The following is a 13,648-nucleotide window of genomic DNA, read 5'->3' on the forward strand; positions in this document are numbered from 1 at the left end:
AAGTAAAACTTTGATATTAGCTCTGCTTAAAATAGCTGGCTTATGATGAAACTACAAAGAAAGTACTGAATTCTAGATAAAGAATTGATTCATAACTGTGACATAACTAGTAAACAAGTACTACAGGTACGAAAAGACCCTTCTTCATTCAATTTGCAGAGTCAGTAGCCCTAAACCTTGGGATAAGTTCGATGACTCATTAAACACTGTTGAGAAAGAATCTAAGCTACCCAGTTAATTTATGACAGTATATACAAATTCTCAAATTTCGAAGAATCTTTAACATTTCAGTACTCTTATACATTAACCCACTTCATGAGTTATCAAATACCCAAAACTCTCGTTTGATAACGAATTCGTGTTCAGAATAATTCAGTATCGAATAAGTAACTAAGTAATATTTTAAATATTTTTTATTTTCAGATGGAATATAATGCTCATGGCTTAGGTTTAATTCAAATAGCTTAAACGAGGGGAGGAGAGAAAATGGCTCGAATATACTCTTGTCAGACGATTCTAGCAGCATTGCTGTTTGTATTAACAATCGTGTCAAGTAAGTGACATTTAACAACATTGATTGCTTATGTCAGATACCAAAATCAAAATTTGTATTTTTAATCATTTTTTTTTATACGAACTCGAGGTTGTAGATAAAACTTATAAGATCATAATAAAAATACTCTGCAATTAGTTACATTTTTTTTACTCTGCATGGATTTTATCCAATGCTTGTCAGAAGGAAGAAAAATTTCGTGGCTATGAAAGGAAGGAATTTCGTTGGAACGAAATAGTTGAGATACATCTATCCACGATCGCAACGTGGTCTTCATTCATTGCCCTTACGAGAAGACACTTTATCCATTACGATTAGATAGCGATTTGACCCCTCGACCTGCCTTTCTTCTTTACTTCTCAAGTTTATTTCGGTCTCCAAAATCTAAGCGCCCTAGAAATCTAAAACGCGATGACCAGAAGCCATAAATGACATGCTAATATTTCTTCGTACCAAAATCTTTTTTTACGAAAATTATATGCTCCAAAAATTCAAGAATTTTAGAAGCTCAAAAACTCAAAATATAAAAAATAGGAGACAGTTGCTAATAATATATTCAAAATTATTATAAATAATATTTTATTTAAAAAGTATGTAAAGTTTAGATATTTTAAATACGTAGTATCATAATTTAAAATTATTTTAAGAGCTAAGACATGGAGTTTCATGAGAAAATCGACTTTAAATAGGCATTTATCTTACAGTGATGTTCTGTTCTTTAAAAAAATATTTTTCCTCGGATTATTTTGTGACGTTAATAAATAATAGGTAGAAATCGAGGTGATTATAAATGAATAAGATGCCTTCCAAAGGGATTTCATTCACTTTGACGATGATTTCCAGAGTATGCCACATCATAAACATCCGGTTGTCCCTTCTGATAGCCTCTACCGGTAGTAGAATGCTACTTGATAACTACGCATTCTAGATTCGTATAAAATTTTCTCAGAACGAAGTTTCTATTCTGCTTTTTCAGCAAAAAATGTTTTGATATTAATTATCCTATATAAATGATAAAAAATATATGCAAGCCTCTTTGATTTAGAATTTGGAAATTACTCGAATGTTCACGGAACTACGATAGAAAAATAAATTTTGCTAATTGTTATCATTAAAGAAAATATAAATTGTAATTATTCTTTATAGATGCTGCAGATCCACAGTATCCTAGAGACAGATATCAAGTCAGAGGTGAGTAATGAATCCTTTCGTTTATTAAATGGAATTAAATTTGGAAGTTAATCACTAGTACTTTAGCAAAATTATAAAGAAATGAGTGAAATTTCTAGATAGAAGATGAAAAATGTTTATCTACCTTTTTATCATCGCATTAACAATGATCATCTGTTTAATTACATAAAAGACCAAGAATATTCGTTCAATCTTCATCTCTGAATTTTCAAAAATAGCACGTTGTTGCTTCTTTTAAGAAGATTTGCATAAGAATACCTAGAACCAGTTACGAATAAGCATTCGAGATAAAAACTGGGGGTGTTATAGGATCAGTCCAGAGGGGAGATATGTCACCCATAGAGGTGATTGAAGAGCGCCATAATTGGCCAAGGCTGGCCGATCCTGGTCCAAGAGGTAGTCCTCACTGGTACCACAAATAACCCACCCTATCACGCAATATATTTAAACAAATTAAAACCAGCATGAAAATGTTTCACGATTAAAAAGTTAATCTTCCTTTTCTCTCACACATTCAGTGTTAATTTCACCTGAAAGCAATGTATATATACGCTAGACTGTAGAGCACCGAAAACACTCTGCAGCTCTAATTTTTAACAAAACAAAAGATAAATTTAATACAAACAGCCAAGACGACTGAGGACACACAAACTTCTTCCCTCTTCTCGTTTTAATCCAAGGTTGTGGTGGATATGATTTCTCACAACTAATTTCGGCGATTGGGAATTACGTTAACAGTTGTAAATAACGAATGTTATCCCGTAAATGGTGATGTAACGACGTATTCACTGATCAAAGGGGACGGAGATAACCAACCGTGGCTAACTCGATCTTTCTCTCACAGAATTTCGTATTTGAATTTTTCTTTCATGATCCCAGGTCCAAACCTTAAGAGAAAGCACCCCTGCGAGCAGAGCTCGTGTTACCCCGCAACTGGAGACCTGTTGATTGGTCGGAAAAATCGACTGACCGCGTCATCCACTTGTGGTCTTAGGGGACCAGAGAGATATTGCATCGTTTCGCATCTGAAGGACAGGAAGAAGTGCTTCTTCTGCGATGCATCTTTGCCGAAGCAGCAGCATAATATTGACAATATTGTCAGTGGGTAAGTAATGTATTTTTTTTATCCTATTCACTATTTTTTGGAAGCTAATATGGTAGAATTTATTGAACCTCGGTTCTTCACAATTTCTGTTATATACTCAAATTATACGAGTACTAGACATTCGATATAATAACAATAAGAGTTCACTTAGAATATTCATTGGCACTTAAACGATTATTTAATAATAGTCTGTCAAAGATAAGAAACCTAGCAATCAAAAGAATGTTTCTCGAGTTATCGTGGTTCTTCTGTACTATAATTATATCTCTTCATTTTTATCAAACATGAATTGATTCATAAGGAAAATCTGGTAAAATTTCAGGGGTTTAACAAAGTATGGAAATACTTGGTGGCAAGCAGAGAATGGAGTAGAGAACGTGACGATACGCTTCGACCTCGAAGCAGAGTTTCACTTCACCCATATCATCATTCGCTTCAAAACCTTCCGACCTGCTGCTATGCTGATCGAGAGATCCTACGATTTCGGTAAGACCTGGCAAGTGTATCGATACTTCGCTCACAATTGCGAGCAGTACTTCCCTGGAATTTCCACCGAGCCACCTCAGAAACTGACCGACGTTATGTGCGAGACGAGATACTCTGGCGTGGCGCCATCAACAGAAGGTGACGTTATCTTCAGGTATGTAAACAGCGATAAAGAGTCACCACCTAACTCAGTGTATGACTATGCATCGCTGTGCATTACTGTGTCAATTGACACTTTGCAGTTTGTACGTGCACACAGAAATGGTTCTAATATTCTAACACGTTTTGATAACATTGTATCTAGTTTCATTTAGGTCATCATAATATTGGTATTGATATACCCTCAGATTTTTTATTCCAGTTGGATATTCTTTTCTACACTGATCTAATAGAAAATGCAGTGATTTCATTTTTAATCGTTTTACTATGGTCCTACTATAAACTGGTACTGATACACCTCTAGATTTTTTTCTATCAAAATTGGATGTATTTTTCTATAATAATTTAATAGAAAACACAGAGATATTTTATTTTTAATAATTTTATCCTAGTTTTACTATATCAAGAATTTAGATAAAGTCCTATTATTTTACCCCTTTTCAAATTTCCAGAGTGTTGCCTAGAAACTTGGAGATCGACAATCCATACTCGAAGGAAGTACAGAACCAGTTAAAGATTACCAATCTACGTATCAATATGACCAGATTGCATACCTTGGGAGACGATCTGTTGGACGAGCGCCCAGAGATCCGTGAAAAATACTACTATGCCATCATTAACATGGTGATACGTGGATCCTGTTCTTGTTACGGTCACGCTTCCAAGTGTCTTCCTCTACCTGGAGTATCCCACGAAGACAACATGGTGCACGGCAGGTGCGAGTGTACCCACAATACCACGGGTCTGAACTGTGAAAAATGTCAGGACTTTTACAATGATCTACCCTGGAAGCCTGCTGCTGGGAAGCAAACAAACGCTTGCAGACCTTGCAATTGTAACAACCATTCCACGTCTTGCCACTTCGATGAAACTGTCTATGAAAGGTCGGGACGAGTCTCTGGTGGCGTCTGCGACGACTGCCAGCACAACACTCGGGGGCAAAACTGTGAACAGTGCAAGCCGTTTTATTATCACGATGTCACGAAGGATATTTCGCATCCTCAAGCTTGTCTACGTAAGTTTGGGATTTTGGTGTGTGACTTTTTGGTTCTATGATAAGTAGGTTATAAAAACTAGGGCATCTAGATGTATAACATCGTAGGATGTCTAAAATACTTGCGTGAATTCTTAGTCTTCATTATATTATCGGTACTGCTGCCATTTTAGATTTATTTCAAATTTGTAGCTTGTGACTGTGACTTGGCTGGTTCCTTGGACGATGGTATATGCGATTCAAGAACCGACCTTATCAGTGGAGACGAATCAGGTCGCTGCCACTGTAAAACGAACGTGGAAGGTCGACGTTGCGATCGTTGCAAGAATGGATTTTGGAACTTTGACCCTGCGAACCCCGAGGGATGTCAAGGTAAGGGTCTCGTAACTAGTCTGCGGATCTCTATATATTCATGGAATCATTAAATGTGTAAAAAGTTACACATACGCAAAAATATACGAAATACAAAAAGTAAAGTGCAAGTTATAGTCTTTGAGGGGTGGAATAAATTTTTGTTTAGCTGTGTTCATAAAAATATACATTTAAATATATAAAAATCCTCTGTCTGCTAACTATATTTTGCTTAAACGAATAATATACTAAAAATGAAAAACTATCCATTTAATCCCACTGTTAAAATACTAAAAAATCATTATTTATGCAGCTTGCACTTGCAACACATTGGGTACCATCGACAATCGCGGATGCAACATGAACACCGGCGAATGTACCTGCAAACGTTTCGTCACAGCGCGTGATTGCAATCAGTGCCTCCCAGAGTACTGGGGCCTTTCTGAGGACCCAGATGGTTGCAAACCCTGTGATTGTGATCCAGGTGGTTCCAAGGAGAACTCTTGTGACGTTGTGACTGGCCAGTGTCGCTGCAAGCCCCACGTCAGTGGCAGGACTTGCAACCAACCCGAGCAGACTTATTATACTGGATCTTTGGACTTCTTAATCTACGAGGGAGAGTTGTCGAGAGCTACTGAGAATTGTCAGGTGGTGATCAGAGAACCTGATCGCGGTGGAAAGAACAGCACCTGGACTGGGACAGGATTCATGAAGGTGCTGGAAGGTTCCATGTTGAACTTCACCATCGATGATATACGAAAATCCCTATTTTACGACGTGGTTATACGTTACGAGCCAGTTCAACCTGGAGTTTGGGAAAATGTTGAGATAATCATTGAAAGAGATGGTCCAGTGGACCCTGATGGACCTTGTGCTGATGATAGACTAGAAGATCGCCTGTGGGCACAGTTACCTGTGCGATCTAGGAGTGCCGTAGCACAGCCTTCTGTCTGTCTAGAAGCTGGGAAACGATATAATGTGCTGTTATACTTCCGCAAATTCAATGGTCACGTAGACACACCATCGGCGTCCATTTTGGTCGATTCGGTGAGGAACGAATAAGAATATGTGTTATTTGAAATGAATGAAGTATAGATAGCTTTTATAAATCTATTGCTATTAATTTACTTCATGGCGAAAAGCAGTGTTAATATTTGAACTATGTGTTTTATTTAGATTGTACTGAGACCGAGAATAGAAGCAATACCCTTCTTCCAAGAGTCAGGGGAGCTACGTCGCCAGGACTACCAAAGATACCACTGCAATGAATTCTTTAATGAGATCAACACTGTATGGACGAATGTTCCTGAAGTTTGCAAGAAGCTTCAGAATAGTATTGGGTACTGGGTTTACGATGGTGCTCACCGTAAGTAATACTACTATCCTTATACATTCAGAATATATGTATAGTTTATTCGACTATGGAGGGAGAAAATTTAAGGGATGATTTCAGATAGCAACATAGGAGGAAAATTGACACAGTGGCCAAAATTCCATTGCTTTTGAATTTTCTTTTAATCTTCTCCTACTTCTAGTTGAACACCTTACATACATAATATTTCCTGCACCATCTTCAGTATGTTCTATTAAATAACAGATGCTTTTATTGAATTACCTTTTTCCAGCTTGCGAGTGTAACCCAACAGGATCCCACAGCTTGCTCTGCGAGAATTACGGTGGTAAATGTCCCTGCAAGCCCAATGTCGTTGGAAGACGTTGCGATCGTTGCGCTCCTGGCACTTATGGCTTCGGCCCAGAGGGTTGCATTCCTTGTGATTGCGATGGCGTAGGTGCTCTGGATAATTTCTGCGACGTCGAGACTGGCCGATGCAAGTGTCGTCCCAATACCTATGGCAGAACCTGTGGTCAGTGCGAACCTGGTTTCTGGAACTTCCCACATTGTCAACGATGCGAGTGTAATGGACACGCTGAGACTTGCGACCCTAAGACTGGCGCCTGTATCAACTGTCGCGATAGCACCACTGGGCACAATTGCGATCGATGTATCGATACATTTTATGGCGATCCTAAGATTGGCGTCGATATTCCTTGCAGACCGTGTCCTTGTCCAGGTAGGTCGAAGGGACTTTTGAAGCAATTAAAAATTAAAGGAGGAAAGAGGGTTTTAAAAGCTTGAAAGTTCGAAACTTGGAGGATTTGAAAATTCAAACACCTCTTTGAAATTTAAAGAAATATTGAAAATTAGAGGATTAAACAATTTTTAAATTTGAAAACTTGACAGTTTAAAAATTAGAAGATTTAAAATTTGAAAAATTTGAAAATTTAAAAATCTGGACATTTCAAAATTACAAATTTTAATATTTGTTAACTCTAAATCTTCTACTAATCTCTAGGAACTCTGGATTCTGGTCACTCGTACGCAGAGAGCTGTTCTTTAGACCCAATCACTCACGACGTGATTTGCGAATGCTTCGAGGGCTACACAGGACCTCGTTGCGAAAACTGTGCGGAGAATTACTTCGGTAACCCCGAAGTACCAGGTGGCAGTTGTGAACTCTGTAACTGCAACAACAACACAGACATACGTCGATCTGGAAACTGCGATCCTCATACTGGTCGTTGTCTGCAATGCTTGTACAACACTGATGGAGTGAATTGCCAAATTTGCAAAGCAGGCTTTTACGGTAACGCACTTGAACAAGACTGTCAGGAGTGTGAATGTAATCCCTTGGGAACTGACAGCGAGGCTGGCCCTTGTAACCATCGAACTGGACAGTGTCCTTGTTTGCCACATGTCATTGGTCAACTTTGCGAGTCTTGCGAAGAGAATCACTGGAGGATTGCTAGCGGACAAGGTTGCGATCCTTGCATGTGCGATGCTGTTGGAAGCGTATCTGATAGGTTCGTGTATCGCTTTCTATTTTATTATTTATTTATTTATTAAGGGATACCATACACTTTAGCGTACTCATGTTGAGATTATAGATAGCTAGTCTCTTAGGTAACCAGTGTTCTTAGTAGGATAGGCTTAAAGGTACTTTGAGAACTAAACAAGGGTACTGATCTAGAGAATTTGTTCACATTTATAATGATACACCTGATACTAGTAGATATAGTAGAGATTTAATTAAACGTGTCCCAGGTATTAGTCTTCTTCAATTAGAGACAACAGAATTCTAGATGTTAGTTAGTGAATTTATGTCACTAAATAAAACCTAGAGAAAGTCTCCAATTATATTGTAATATCTCTACTTTTCTCTCATACAGATGTAACGAATACGATGGTACCTGCGAGTGTAGACCAGGTTTCGGTGGTAGACAATGTAACGAATGCCAGACTAATTACTGGGGCAACCCCAACGTCGAGTGCTACCCCTGCGACTGCGACTTAACTGGGTCCTCTAGCCAACAGTGTGACAGAAACACTGGCATGTGTCTCTGCAGAAAAGGAATTGGTGGCGAGAAGTGTGACCAGTGCGACCGTGGCTTCTATGGCAACGCGCCTCAGTGTTCTCCATGTGGAGAGTGTTTCGACAACTGGGACCTAACGCTGTCTGGATTGAGGAACAGGACCAACCTCGTCATCCAAGAGGCATCGAGGATCCAGAAAGTGGGAACAACAGGTGTTTACAGCCAAGAATTCGACGATATGGTTAACTCTTTGGATCAGGTGAGGGCATTGGTCAACAATGCCTCTATCACAAACCAGGACTTGGATGAGCTGAACAACCTGGCTGATGAGTTGAAAAACAACGTGACACTATCTGCCAAGCAGCTGGAAGAAGTGAATAACCTGCTGGAGAGTGTCAGTCAGAGAGTCAATTTGGATGATGCTTCATTGAAGAACCTGAAGAACAAAACTAATAACTTGCACCAGGCTGCTGTGGACCTCAAAGAGAATGCCACCAGGTTGCAGGAAGAGAATGTACAAGGCGCTCTAAACGTCACACAGCAAATGGCAGAGCAGTCGAGGCAGGCTGAGAAAATGGCCAATGATACTAGTAACGTCCTTGCTGACGCTGAAAGGTTCCGTAAGCACACTGAGAGCTTATTGGCCAAGAATCGTGCCTTTGTGGACGATGCTGAGCAGAGAACCAAGGAGTCTTTGGATAATATAAATGAGAAGTTGAAAATGTTTGATGAAGTCATGCCAAGTTTGAACCTTCAAATGTGTGGAGACAATGTCACGGATTGTAGCAGCGTTTGTGGAGGAGCTGGTTGTGGTTTCTGTGGAGGCATGCTGTCTTGCGACGCTGGTGCTGTTACTAAGGCTAACCAAGCTCTGGACGTGGCCAAACAACAAGCTGCCAAGATTAAGAGTCACAAGGATGAGGCTGACCAACTGTTTCGTGATGTATGCTATTGGGCTGTTTTTTGTATTTTGCGAAGTTAATTATTTTACTCTAAAGCAGGGTTCCTCAACCTATTTTCTTTCATGACTCTGTTTCCAATTTCAGCCAGTTTTGTAGCCCCCCTTCTCTGTCTTTATCCTATCCTTACTTTTTATTTCTTGCCTCCAGCTTCCTTTTCTTCACGTGGTTTCAAAAATTCAGTGTTGGGTACCCTTAGAGGACCACATGGTTCTTGTTAAGAAACCCTGCTATAGAGTACATAGCAAAAGAGGTATTAGAAGTAGGTCAGATTTTAGGAAAAATAATTCCCATTTTAGAATACACTTGTATCATGGACACTGATCTACTTTATGTGATTTTCTAACTTCACATGGTGGAGAATGGAGACTACAAATCTTTCTTACTATGTTTTGGTATTCCTGTAATCGTCTAGCTTCCAAGCTTCCTTTTTATTAGCACTACAACTCTTCCTCGTAAAATCACTCTAATAGCCCACAATTTCATTAAACCTTACTTTTGCCTTCCCAGATGATCCAAGTAAAGAGGGACGCTACAACAGCCAGATCCAATGCCCAGGACGCTTTCAACTTCGCTTGGAGAGCTCGCAACCTGTCCGACAACGTCACCAAGAGCCTCTCCGACATAAACAAGCGTATTCGAAACACCCTAGAAGAAGAGCAATCCACTCCACCTATGGTCAGAGACCTGGCGAACGAAGTACTAGAAAAGAACATTCAACTAAAGCCTGACGAAATTAAACAGCTAGCTGATCGTATAAAAAGCATCGTGGGTTCTCTGACCGATTCAGAAAAGATCCTCGCGGACACTAAAGACGACCTCCTCTTGGCAGAGCAATTGAAGCAACGAGCGAATAGAACTAAAGAAGAGGCTCTGAAGCAACAAGCTTTGGCCAGTAAAGTGATCGTTCTTTTGGACGATGCTCAGATGGCTCAAAACATGGCGCAGGCAGCGATCAACAAAGCGAAAGAGGACGTGAACAGGTCGAAAAAGGACCTGGAGGAGATTGGCGAGGTGACAAGAGGCGCTCAGATGCAGGCTAACAGCACCACGCAGACTGTTAACGCCTTGGATGCTCGTTTGAAGCAGCTGCAGACGAATTCGGCGATTAATAACATCAAACTGAACCAGGAGATCAGTGTTCAGGCGCGGAAAGTGGCCGAGGAAGCGCAGAAGGTCGACAGGAAGACGAAGAGGCTCGTGGATGAGTACAAGCAGGTGGACGAGTCGCTGGACGACAGGGTGAACAAGAGCAAAGGGAATATCCAGAAGGCGAAGAAGCTTCTGCAGAGGGCTTCTGAATTGACTGCTGACACGTCGACGAAGTTGAAGGATTTGGATGGCATGGAAGGCGTTTACAAGGACAATGAGAAGCTGCTGATGGAATTGATGACAGAGGTCGATTCCTTGACGGGAGAAATGGAGAAGCACTTAGCTGAGATCGAGAAGAAGGCGCAACAGTACAGACAGTGCACATCGTGAAAGTCGAAAGTCTGAAGAGAATGTTGGGCCTTCGAGACTGTTTTTTGAGGAAATGGAAGTTGACACGGTGTTGTTTCTTTGTTCTTGGATCTGGACATTTTTTACTTTCTCGAGCGCTTCTTTTAGAGCTATGTTCTATTCTTCTATTAAATGCTTGAACTTTTGTCGAGAGATTTGTAGAAAAAGGGACGAGTTTTATGTAAAAATATTAATGAATATTGGGGTTGATTTCATTTTGGGAGCATTTGGCTGGAGTGGAGGAAATGGTACTTTTAATAATGGGAGTAAAATGATATTTTTATGAAATGATTTGAATCGAATCGAGCTTTTAGAAATCGTAAGGATTTATCGAAATTGTATATTTTTTAGGAGATCTGCTGAAAGGCATTTTTTTAATTTTAAATTCTGAGAAAAATCATTTTTCTAGTGCCATAATTGCAAGGGGCCATCCCATTGTTAGAGAGACATCATGTGCCTATATATTTATGCATATCTAATATTTTGAAGAGCTAGTGGACCATTTTTTAACAAATTTTCGTTCTTGCATTTATTACAATGGACCAAGCTTTAGTAAGACTAACGATAAATGCACAGACTTTGATAGAATATTCACTTATAATTATTTGATGATAAATCTGTCCAATACGCTGATAATCGTTAACAGTTATGGGAGACATTGAATATTTTTGTACCATGACAGAAGTGACAATTACGAAATTGCGACTGCAAGTTCTAGCTTTGAGAACCCCTCTCTTGAGAAGTCAGACAGAAGTATGCTGAGAATATCATTGATCTGATGAGTCATAGATGTGTGCTCAAAGCTGATTGATAAGAACACGGATGCCTTTTCATCTCGAGTACTACATGCCATTTAATTCAAGTGGCAACTGCAGTAGTCTGCTCTACAATAGTGTTCAAAATAACTTCTGATTAATGATTACTCACTGGTAATAATTCTTACTACTATTCACTACTTGCTAGTTATCTAGGATTAAAAACCATCGATAATTAATAAAACTAAGTTAACAATTTGACTTGAAAGTTTCCATGTTCTTGGCAGTTCGCTTTGATCGCAATTGATCAATGAAATCGATCGTGTTTACACAATCTGATGACAAATCAATATTACTCAAAGAGAATGACTGAACTAGTTGTAATGCACAGTTAATGTTGAAATATTGGTATATTTCAGACAGAGTGGATTCGATCGTAATACACAAATTGTAAAATAAGTATTTGTACTTATATTATACACGTGGATTTTCATCATAAATAGGATTTTAACACGGTGCAATAGCTAGAAATAGAATTTTATATTTTCAATAGTTCATATCAATGTATCGTTACACTCTTTCACCGATAAAATGCATTTTCCATTTTATATGCGCTTACTTTTTCAAGAACTACGTTTTATACAAACGTCACAAATAAAAAATATATGTATACATTGTTAGAGAATTATAAATGGCATGTTTAAACTCAAATTCAAATTCAGAAAATATTATGTATATTTTTAAATATACACTTGAGAAGATTAATTTAATATTGATTATGCGATAATTTCAACGAAGAGAACGTATGTAGAACCTAAGACATATTGTAAAAATACATATCTACATAAATTTTGAAGATGGAGGAATTTGAAACGCGGGAATTTGTTACGAATAGGAAAAAGAGAACTTCTTGATAAAAGAAGATTATAGTTATTTATAGATCGATATTCTAGAGTTATAAGCTACTCATTAATATTGTCATCGCTGGCTAATTACCGAGTATGTGCTCTTAATGGGGACGAGAAATGGAATGACGCTATAATTAAACCAAAACGATTTTTAATTGTATTTAAATAGTTACGTTTATGCGACGATAGAGAATTATGTATTAAAGAAATGAATAAAGTTACAAAAATTTACTAATGAAGCAATTGAAATTTGTGACTTCACCTCAATTCGTAGAACACAATTCTAAGACATCCTTTTATCAATTCTTAACTTTTATTAAATGATGACTCACAGAAAATGGTAATATATATATATTTTTAATTAACTAGTAAGTGAAGAAAGCAATTATTATTAAATAACTATACTGATCTTTAGGTAAAATCTTACACTCGCGTCAAACTCGTAAAAAGATGGTTGAAAGAGAGTCTTATCCGCTGTGAAACGATAAATTTTTGATAATAGAAAACACGAAATTCCGTGGGTTTGAATATGATAAGAGTATTTCCTTAGTACGCGGTTTTATCGGTGGGTTAAAACGCGGAAAGAACTCGCCGGAAATACGGGGCCGTAAATGATAAAATACACATACCTACTTGTAGAATATATTAGACGCTACCATAAGTAAAACTGCAAAATAATTATTTTTCTTTTGACTATTTATATTAACTAATTAGATGCTAAAATAGTCATTAAGTACTTCTAAAAATCTAATTTGATTAAGTAAAATTATTAATAAGAAATAATTTAGAAAAAAGTATGTTTCGTTTCAGAGGTAATAGGTATGTTCTGTAGGTACTACGGATTATAAAAATAGTATTTATAGTTTATTATCGTAGAGTCTGGTTTCGATCTACACGTGCGCTCAAACATTCTCTGTGCCCCTGTCAAAAATGTTGACAGCATGTCCTGTTAGCGTCTGAACTTCCTGAATTACCAGTTACAGAATATCTGACATAGGTATCAGATTTTTAAATAATTCTAATAGATTTAAAAAAAAGCTGCAATTAATAAGTTTAATAATTTTTTAATGAAAATCAATTTTAGATCAGAATAAATTCTTTCGCGTTTCTAGGAAAAAATGAAGTTTCTTTTATATCGAACATGAAAACGGATAGAGAACAGAGAACTTTAATTAGAATTTCTGAGAAAAAATCGATTCCTTTTAAAATGCATCGAAGTTGAAGACCTCTGCTCTTGCATATGGAATCTTTTTATTTGTTATTTCGGCGCACCTCGCCCTTAAGTCGTGCCCTTTTGGCTTTTAGAATCGAGTTC

At 37.9% G+C, this 13,648-nt stretch overlaps 1 protein-coding gene across 1 annotated transcript; it reads left to right on the forward strand.

Annotated features, from left to right (window-relative positions):
- The first annotated feature begins 486 nt into the window (after nucleotides 1-486).
- Nucleotides 487-12,576, forward strand: Lanb1 (laminin subunit beta-1). Its single transcript, XM_076380651.1, has 13 exons — nucleotides 487-553; nucleotides 1,700-1,744; nucleotides 2,054-2,140; nucleotides 2,624-2,849; nucleotides 3,172-3,489; nucleotides 3,947-4,509; nucleotides 4,681-4,860; nucleotides 5,153-5,886; nucleotides 6,016-6,205; nucleotides 6,465-6,911; nucleotides 7,194-7,701; nucleotides 8,068-9,154; nucleotides 9,681-12,576. Exons 1-13 carry the CDS (start codon nucleotides 487-489, stop codon nucleotides 10,650-10,652), a joined length of 5,424 nt encoding a protein of 1,807 aa, XP_076236766.1. The 3' UTR covers nucleotides 10,653-12,576.
- Nucleotides 12,577-13,648: the final 1,072 nt, after the last annotated feature.

Source organism: Calliopsis andreniformis, chromosome 6 (assembly GCF_051401765.1).
Source record: "Calliopsis andreniformis isolate RMS-2024a chromosome 6, iyCalAndr_principal, whole genome shotgun sequence".
NCBI classification, from domain to species: domain Eukaryota; kingdom Metazoa; phylum Arthropoda; class Insecta; order Hymenoptera; family Andrenidae; genus Calliopsis; species Calliopsis andreniformis.

Bases quoted from the DNA above. Each gene is read 5' to 3' on its own strand.
- Lanb1 (XM_076380651.1), top strand. From the start codon at position 487: ATGGCTCGAATATACTCTTGTCAGACGATTCTAGCAGCATTGCTGTTT. The intron at 2,141-2,623 runs GTAGTCCTCACT...TCATGATCCCAG, and splicing joins GGCCGATCCTGGTCCAAGAG to GTCCAAACCTTAAGAGAAAG. The intron at 4,510-4,680 runs GTAAGTTTGGGA...TCAAATTTGTAG, and splicing joins GCATCCTCAAGCTTGTCTAC to CTTGTGACTGTGACTTGGCT.